A 10,029-nucleotide genomic window follows, 5' to 3' on the forward strand; every position below is an offset into this window, starting at 1 on the left:
TAACGGTAAAAAAATTAAATTTGTTTATAATAGTATAATAAAATTTTTTTGAGATATCAAATACATATTTTTATACATTATAACTGATTAGTGTTTATTTTTATTTATCAATATCTTTTAAAGTGAAAAAGTTAGTAAAATGATAAAATGAGAAATTAATCCCTCTTAAATTAAGATAATAAAACACACATTTTATAGAAATTATAAAATCAATAGTGATTAACCTTTAATTTTACCATTTTATCAACTTTCTTACCTTAGAAGATCTAAATTCTATTTTTTTATACACTTAATATGATTTTTTCTAATCACATAGATTTATATATAGGTATTGCATAAAATTAAAGTTGAACTCATATCCATAATTATAACAAAAATGAAATCAAAATAAATAAAGATGGCTTTACATCAGTGGCTGATTTAATCTAGGAATAAAATTTACTACTAGCTAGTAGTAGTTGATTTAACACATTTTCTCTCTCTCTCATATTTTAAATCTCAATATTTTTCAAAATGGCTTTTTTTTTGTGACTTTTTCAAAATGGGTTGAATAATACATACACTTTATTCAACTATATAAATGAATATTAAAATATCAAAAAAAAAAAAGAGTAAAAAAGAGAAAGAGGAATAAGCCACAAGTTAAATAGATACATCACTTATTCCTCTTGACTCATATGCTCTTATTGATTCACCTATTCTCTTGGACTAAAACTTATATTTTCTCAATTTTGTGAATGAAAAAGATTATAACCTAAAAAAGTACATAATATATGAACATTGAAATCCTACTAACATGTCTAACTTGATTTAATAGCGGAATAAACACATCAATATTCAAAATCTGATCGCCAATGAAAAAGAAGTAATCATAGCAAAGCACAGAATAATAAAATAAAGCATACATGAAGAAGTTGAAGTTAGTCATTCTTGTTGGAAAGCTGTTGTTGGTTGCTTGGATTCGTCCCACTAGCTAGCTTGGACTCTTTCCTTGGAGACATGCAATCTGTAACATAATATGTCAAGCTCAATACAAAACCCAAGACTGCAATTATTTAAACTAAATGTGCCTCTTAATCCACCTTTTTCTATAATAATAGCAAATATATAATAGTCAAGATAGTAAATACTTTTGTTCTACTAGGGTTTTGTTCTCAGGTCTTAAGAATAACAATTTTTTAAAAAATAAAGAAAATTTATTCACCAAATCCCTAACAATAAGCAACATTATACCTTGGGAGTATGGATTCCCTTGCTGAGCGAGAAAATAAAGGAGTTGTAGAGCACTTCAAGACGGTCGTCCTCTAAGTAAGGCATCGTATCGTAGACTTGATTCACCAGTACACGCACAGATAAGAACCTTTGCTGCTTGTCCTCTTGTACCAACCCTAATTCAACTACTAAAATGGAAAAGGATGGAATGCCTTCTGCGAGACCACCCATGATAATGCATACTTTGCTGTTGCCAAGGTCAACAGCGTTCATTCCTATGGACGTACTATCAAAGTAGGATGGCTGAATCGCCTTACACAACTCATCAAGGAATTGATGCCCACGAACGCAATCATCTTCATTATCCACCAGCAAAGCGTGTATGTCATATTTCACACCATCTTCGCAGGGAAGCCTCCTCAAGTCCCATGTCAGCACCACCCTGCAATTGTCTACATCCCCAAGGGACGACACCAGCACAAGGGGTCCGTGAAACTGACGATCAGAAGAAGAAAATGCGCGCTCCGGTTTTCCCCACGTGAGAGTTCGGGGGTCGTAGGCATAGTAAATGGGTGGTGCGGACCAGCAATGAAAGAAGAGCTTATCATTCAGCACGAAACAGAGAGGGCAAGAACGACCAAGATCAGGGAGCACGGTTGGAGGAATAGACAAGGAATCCCATTTCCCGGAACGGGAACGGGAACTTAGAACCCATAACCCCGTCTCCATTCCTACCGGTGTCTTACGATACCCCACTAAGTAAACGTCATCTTGAATGTTTGCCATGTAAAAGGGGTCGCCGGTCGGTAGCGGAGGGATTGCGCCCGGCACTGCTGCCTCAGAAATGCCCAACGTGTCGCCGCCGACATAGGAGATTTGGTAGATCTTGGTGCCAGAATCGGTTGGACCATCGAGTAAGAAAAGTTTCGAGTGGAAGATAAAGGGATACGACATGCTGGGCTCTGGAAGCTCCAAATGGAAATCAAAGGGAGCCGGCTCAAGATGGGATTTCCAATCCCGAACCTCATTCTTCCCCAATTTTTCTAACTTCTCAATGCGGATGCCAAAGATTTTTTGGTCTGTCACCATCCACAGGCATGCTCCTGTTTCCGCCGACTCCATCATCAACAATATGAACTGAACACAGAGAAGAAAGGATTTATTTGTTTGTTAGATGGCTGGGAGATAGAATGCAGACGCAGTAGGCTATGGTTTCGGTTATAGAATATTGGATTTCCGATTTCCTCACGGATTTCTTTTATTTAAAAAATAATTAAGATTCTTATAATATATATATAATCGAGCCAGCTCACGAGTTAATGAGCTGAGCTTATCCAAGCTCAAGCTCCACTCATTTAATTTATGAGCTTAATTTCAGGCTCAAGCTTGGCTCACCAACTCACGAGCTTAGCTTATCGAGCTCTTAACAAGTCGAGCTCGAGCTGGCTCATGAACTGGCTTGACTCACCTCCAGCCCTATGTCAAATACATAATTTTTATATATTATAACCAATTAGTGCTTATTTTGTTTTGGATAAAGATCCTCTCAAGTAAAAAAGTTGGTAAAATAATAAAGTGAGAAGTTAATCACTCTTAAATTAAGACAATAAGATACATATTTTATAAAAGTTATAAAATTAATAGTGATTAACTTTTTAGTTTACCACTTTATCAACTTTCTTACTTTAGAGGATCCTAATTCTATTTTTTTATAAATGTAATATGATTTTTTTCTAATCACATAGATTTATATATAGGTATTGCATAAAATTAAAGTTTATCTCATCCATAATTATAACAAAAATGAAATCAAAATAAATAAAGAGGTCACAGCTTTACATGAGTGGTTGATTTCATCTAGGAATAAAATTTACTACTAGCTAGTAGTAGTTGGTTTTAACTTCTATCTCTCACATATTTTAAATCTTAATTTTTTCAAAATGGCTCCAATGTGTGTATTTTATTTATTGTACTAAATTATATTATTTTATCCTAATTTAGTCAAGAAAATCTGTTTTTTTTTTTTTTTTTTCTTTGTTCTTATCCAAAATATTTTTTTTTTATTAAATTTATCATCTTACTTAATTTCAAAATCAATAAGCGAAAGAGTATTAACTCAATAAAAGTGATATTAAAGAAGTAGAATACATACACTTTATTCAAATATATAAATGAATATTGGGCTTAGAGTTTCCCAAGAGAGCAAGCTTAGAGAACATTACATAAAATTCTCTATCATCTTCTCAATTACGTTCTGAAATGTGTGTATGCATTAGTGCTACTTTCCTTCTCTAGTGATCCTTGACCTTTCCTATAACAATCTCACTTCATCAATATTTCAAGCCAATTTTAACTTTGGCTCCAACCTTGAAGAGCTTGATTTGTCAAATTCCAGTCTTATGGATACAACTTTTCTCGTGTCATTTACTTCCATTGTGAATTCTTCATCTTCTCTTGTTGATCTTCGTCTCTCCGCTAACCTATTCACATCATCAAACATATTCCACTGGATTTTCAACTTCACAACTAACCAATCTTCACACCCTTGATCTTGGTGGCAACTTGTTAGAAGGCCCTGTTCCAATAGGTTTTGACAAAGCAATGAACTTTCTTGAAAATTGACAACAACTGCTTCATATAACACTTAATCTGCACACCAAAAATAACATCCTCTGTCAAATTTTGCTATGATCTTTGTTAACTATTATCCATTCATCTAGATTTAGAAATAACACAAACAATAAATCTAGATGTGGGATGCAAAATTTTGTAACAACTTTTGCCATCAAAAGTAACAAAACAAAACGAGTGGAAGCGCAATTTCTTATAGAGCGGCATTGCATCAAGTTCTCGCAAGAAAAATATTCACGTTAACTGTCTTATTATTACTGGAATATTTATTTAACACGCTCCAAGAAGAATGATCGAACAAATCACCACAGGAGCATAGTCTGCTGCAATCACATGGTATGCGCCTACTTACTACACAACTTATCCACAAGAGTGGGAATTAAGAATTCAGAAAAAAATTTCCAAAAGTTGTATTTTTTGTGTAATAAGTATATTAAGAATCCACCACGCGGCATAGCTTCGTTAACATTACGAAATTGGAGCAAATTAAAGCATCTGCATCACCATGTACGTACTAATAACTGGTCCTGCTTTGCTTGCAGGTCCACTATTGATTGAGAGTCTCTACCTGTCCCACCCATTTCCCACCGCCATCATTCTAAGCATGGATAATATAATAATAATTCAAGTCACCAATTACCAATAAGCAAAACGATAAATCAGTTAAGGAAATTACACAAGAGTTCAAGAGATCCACACAAACTATTACATAGTTCAAAATAACGAATAAGTAAAATTACATCATTTTCTCGGGATGTCCACAATCTGACCATCCCGAATAGTTTTGAAAGCCCCAATTGCAGAAATGTCAAAGTCGGGAGAAAGCAGCTTGACCTGGGCCTTAATCGCCTCCTCGGTCCCATTGATCACTTCCCTTGCCTTCTTCACTGTGTCCTTATTCTTCTTCTTCAAACCGGCAACCTCTCCCATCAGCCCGGCGACTTCATCCTTAGCGCTCTTGGCCGACTTCTCGACCTCTTCAAGCTTGGCCTCCAGAGCAGTAACCTTGGCCTGGGCTGCAGAAGTCTCGCCACGAGCGAAGTTGAGCTGAGACTCCAAGGTCATCTCCCGCTCGGTAAGACGGGCGACCGCTTCGTCGGAGGTCTTCACCTTTCCCTCCGAGTTAGCTAACTTCTCTCTCAAGACCTTGACCTCCGATCTCAAGCTCTCAACCTCCTGAACGGATTGGCGATACTTCCCATCCAACGTCCCAGCTTGAGTCAGAATAGGCTCAGCTCTCCTGACAATAGTCGCAGCCCTTAACATGCATCGGTAGATCCACTGAGCCTGAGCTCCAAGGTCCCTGTCATGGAAGAATTCGTCAGTACCAGGCATAAGCTGAGTGTCAATGAAGCCCCCGGCGTCAAAATTCTTCTCCATTACGGTAAGCGACCTCTCAGGACTAGAGGTCGGCTTCCGCTTACGAGGGTTGTTGACTATAGCGACATCGGCACCCTCTCCAGCCGGCTCGACCTCAGGAGGCCCCACTCCACTGCTGCTCGGACCAGTGGTGACGATTGGGCCGGTAGATTTCGGTGGTGGGGGAGGAGGAGCTGAGTGCACCTCGGCATTGGGGGAGGACGGTTGCTCGGCAGACTGGGTGGCAGAGCTATCCTCACTATGACCAGGGAGGAACTGAGACATCAAATCTTCAAGTCCAGTGTGTTCGGCGGCCATACTTACTGCGACACACAACAAGTCGTTAGCCCGGGATACATATATATATATATAAAAGCGGGGGACAGAGGGGCAACACTAGAAGCAACCGACAACTTACCCACATAGCCTCTACCCGTCTCCCAATCACCCATCAAAAGATGGGGGTTGATATTATTTTTATTGAATATTGCCAACAACACGTCGGCTACATTATTGTCTCATTGGGTCAAGCCTTTATACGTCACTTTAGTGAAGGCATTGGACCCGGCCCCGAAACTCCAATAGGTCGGAATCCGTCTCTCCCCCTCCAAAGTTAGCCAAAAAGGGTGATGACCCTCGGCAAGCTGGACCTTGAAAAACTTATCCTTAAAACCGTGAAACGAATCTTCAAATGTCCCAAAGATCCGTCTACTCTGAGCAGCCCGGAAAGACATGAACCCCTTTTTATGCCTACCCTCCTTTGAAGGGTTTGTCAAGACAAACAGCCACAAAAATACCTCGACGGAGGCCGGCAGCTCGAGATATTAACAAGCCATTTCGAAGCAACGGATAACGGCCCAACTATTTGGATGCAACTGCGACGGAGCCACGTCGCACCGGTTTAAAAGGGCCATCTGAAAAAGAGAGAAGGGGATGCGAACCCCCAAGACGGTGAACATCGCTTTATACACCCAAATCCAGTCGGCAATCCGGGGGGGTTAAGGTTAAGCTAGCAAATACGTTCGTGGTCGGCAGGGACGAACACTTCATAGGTCCCTCCTCGTCACCACCCCCACACAGTTGGTCGCGAAGATGGAACTCCGTGAGCTCCTCTAGTGTTATTTGTGAAGGCGTACCCTTCACATCCGAGGTGACCCAGGTATATCTATCAACAGGGGGTCTTGGGAGGGGAAATTGCGTCATACCTACAGTGAGGGCACTAGTCAAGGTCAGACTATAAGGCCGGCATGTCAGGAAAACAGGAACGAATGCTAAATGCTACAATGAGCATATCTACAGTCAAGCTAGGGCTAAATCTATAAGCTAAGTAAAGACCAAAAATCAGGAACCTAAATGGCAACCCCCTAACATCTACCTAACACGGTCACAACTCAAACATGCAAATCCAACACTCAATCCAAGCAAGTCCAAACAGGGAAAGAATTTCAAGCAGCATAGCCATGAGGCAAAACTGGGAAAACAGGAAAGAAAGAAGAAACATACCAGAATGGTGATGATGATTGAAAGGAGCAGCGAAATCTTGAGGAAGTTTTGCTAAATCAAGGACGAACGCAAATGAAGAGCTTCAGAGAATGCAGAAGGAAATGTGAAGTTTGTGACAGTGAAGTGAGAAACTGAAACGCTAAAGCAAAGAGAACTGAACAATAACTAACGCCTAGAAGCGCGAAAGGCAAGGGCAGAAAGGAAATTTCACCCAGGTTTCAAATCAGTTATCAAGAGCATTAAATGCTCAGAGCAGGAAACGAGGCGACAAATGACGTTCGCCTGAGACGACGAAGCCCATGCGCGCGTAGAAGGCACGGCCTGATCACGAACGTCCGACCAAGCGACAACACAATAAGAGAGATCCGAACTCGCCAACAACGGCGTTCACGACCATAACTGACGCGTTGGGGGCACTATTCCGGCCCAGCCCAGCTGGCACAATGTCTCGAACCGGTTCGCCGACCCGACGGGCACATCACACCCAGGCCAGGAGTCCGACTCGACCCCTCCACCCCTCCAGCTGGGCACCTGACAGCTGAGGGCAAGGAAACTTCCTGGAAGGCGGGTCTGCTCCTGTGGGACCGCCCTAAGTACAGGGTATATAGGGGGAGGGCCCTACCCCTCCCCGAGGTACTTCACTACACTCCACTTTTACTGCCATCTGTACGGATTCTGATTTGGGCGTTGGAGTCCTTTTTGCAGGTGGCTCCCCCTTTACACCACAACAGCTCGGGAGGTCGCGAGGCTCCAACCATCCATCCCAAGATGCCAGCCCGGGAGATACACCCATTCACCATCAATCCAGGATCCAGATTCCCTTCATCTCTTACACCATCTCCGCTCATCCGACCCGTTCGACACCCAGACTAACGAACACCTCTAAAATTAAGGAATTCTCCTTACTAATTTTACAACCAAAATGTACCACATGTCACTCTCTCATTGCAATTCAAATCAAATATTTCCCTCCAAAATTAAAGAGTTCTCTCATCCTCCCTCTTCCTTTCTCTATTTCTCTCTTTCCTTCAACCACTCTATCTATTTTATATATCATTATCAATATCAATGACTAATTACTAATTTCCAATCAAAATGTTCAACATGACATTTTTTAATTGCATTAAAATTAAAATATTAAAATTGAAATTGAAATATACCTATATTATGTATTATTTATTATCATCTAATTTAATAATCAAATGTGTCACATAACACTCTCTTATTAAAATTGAGAAAAAATATTTGTTTCAAAATTAATAAACTCCCTTCCTAAATTCTCTCATCTACTTCTCTCCATTTTTCTATTTCTCTCTACCATTTTTACTCTATTTATTACATATGATTTGGAGGGAATACTAATGTTGTGATTAATAATTAGAATCAAGATTCAATTGTTTTAAAAAAAATTGATGTTGAGTTAATTTTAAACTCTTTCACATGAAAATCATAACTAAAAATCTTATTATTTGATTTTTTTATCTACATATACTTTGGTCTTCTTAGTCAGAGATTTTTGTTAATCTATGACTTTTTTTTATAAAAGTAACTTGATTTTATAAATCTTTCATGCCATGCATAATCTATACTGTCAGAATAAAGTGAACCATAATTTTAAAAAATCTATATTCCCGTAATGTTATTACTGGTAAAAATATTAGTTTAAACTAAATGTGCCTCTTAATCCACCTTTCTCTATAATAATAGCAAATATATAATAGTTTTTGTTCTACTAAGGTTTTGTTCTCAGGTCTTAAGAATAACAATATTTTAAAAAATAAAGAAAATTTATTCACCAAATCCCTAACAATGTTGTTGATAGATATAATCTAATGGTAACTCTTACAAAATAACAAGAAGCATGGTGACAAAAGCAACATTACCTTGGGAGTAAGGATGTTTGCGAGGCATTCCCTTGCTGAGCGAGAAAATAAAGGAGGTGTTGAGCACTTCAAGACGGTTGTCCTCTAACTCTAAGTAAGGCATCGTATCGTAGACTTGATTCACGAGTACACGCACAGATAAGAACCTTTGCTCCTCCCCTTCCACCAACCCTAATTCAACTACTAAAATGCAAAGGGATGGAATGCCTTCTGCGAGACCACCGATGATAATGCATACTTTGCTGTTGCCAAGGTCAACAGCGTTCATTCCTGTGGACAGAGTATCAAAGTAGGATGGCTGAATCGCCTTACACAACTCATCAAGGAATTGATGGCCGCGAACGCAATAATCTTTATTATCCACCAGCAAAGCGTGTATGTCATATTGCACATGTTCTCCGGAGGGAAGCCTCCTCAAGTCCCATGTCAGCACCACCCTGCAATTGTCTACATCCCCAAGGGACGACACCAGCACAAGGGGTTCGTGAAACTGACGATCAGAAGAAGAAAATGCGCGCTCCGGTTTTTCCCACCTGAGAGTTAGGGGGTCGTAGGCATAGTCAATGCTTGGTGCGGACCGGCAATGAAAGAAGAGCTTATCATCCAGCACGAAACAGAGAGGGCAAGAACGACCAAAATCAGGGAGCACGGTTGGAGGAATAGACAAGGAATCCCATTCCCCGGAAAGGGAACTTAAAACCCATAACCCCGTCTCCATTCCTTCCGGTGTCTTACGATACCCCGCCAAGTAAACGTCATCTTGAATGTTTGCCATGTAACAGATAAGGTCGGTCGGTAGCGGAGGGATTGCGCCCGCCTCAGATGTGTCCAACTTGTTGCCGCCGACATAGGAGATTTGGCAGATCTTGGTGCCAGAATCGGTTGGACCATCGAGTAAGAAAAGTTTCGAGTGGAAGATAAAGGGATACAACATGCCGGGCTCTGGAAGCTCCAACTGGAAATCAAAGGGAGCCGGCTCAAGATGGGATTTCCAATCCCTAACCTCATTCTTCCCCAATTTTTCTAACTTCTCAATGCGGATGCCAAAGATTTTTTGGTCTGTCACCATCCACAGGCATGCTCCTGTTTCCGCCGACTCCATCATCAACAATATGAACTGAACACAGAGAAGAAAGGATTTATTTGTTTGTTAGATGGCTGGGAGATAGAATGCAGACGCAGTAGGCTATGGTTTCGGTTATAGAATATTGGATTTCCGATTTCCTCACGGATTTCTTTTATTTAAATTAATTGGCCACATCTCGATTTTTGAAAATTGAACACATAGATTTCAATTGTCTAATATATTTAGATATTTTTTTAACTAAATAATTAATTATTAGAATAATTAAATATGTGATAGTAAAATAATTAATTTTGCTTATAATCATATTTTTACTACATAAACTATAAAGTTTTTCAAAATAATATGATAATATTT

At 39.6% G+C, this 10,029-nt stretch overlaps 2 protein-coding genes across 2 annotated transcripts; both read right to left on the minus strand.

The window, feature by feature from the left end:
- Positions 887 to 2,455, minus strand: LOC110262690. The gene is made up of 2 exons (XM_021103275.1): positions 1,234 to 2,455; positions 887 to 1,006 (listed from the first exon to the last, which is right to left on the minus strand). The coding sequence occupies exons 1-2, from the start codon at positions 2,335 to 2,337 to the stop codon at positions 974 to 976; spliced, it is 1,137 nt and encodes a 378-aa protein (XP_020958934.1). The 5' UTR covers positions 2,338 to 2,455; the 3' UTR covers positions 887 to 973.
- Positions 3,551 to 9,705, minus strand: LOC107644911. Its single transcript, XM_021124085.1, has 4 exons — positions 8,589 to 9,705; positions 4,614 to 5,525; positions 4,484 to 4,545; positions 3,551 to 3,787 (listed from the first exon to the last, which is right to left on the minus strand). The coding sequence occupies exons 1-4, from the start codon at positions 9,691 to 9,693 to the stop codon at positions 3,551 to 3,553; spliced, it is 2,316 nt and encodes a 771-aa protein (XP_020979744.1). The 5' UTR covers positions 9,694 to 9,705.

Source organism: Arachis ipaensis, chromosome B05 (genome assembly GCF_000816755.2).
Source record: "Arachis ipaensis cultivar K30076 chromosome B05, Araip1.1, whole genome shotgun sequence".
Taxonomy (NCBI): domain Eukaryota; kingdom Viridiplantae; phylum Streptophyta; class Magnoliopsida; order Fabales; family Fabaceae; genus Arachis; species Arachis ipaensis.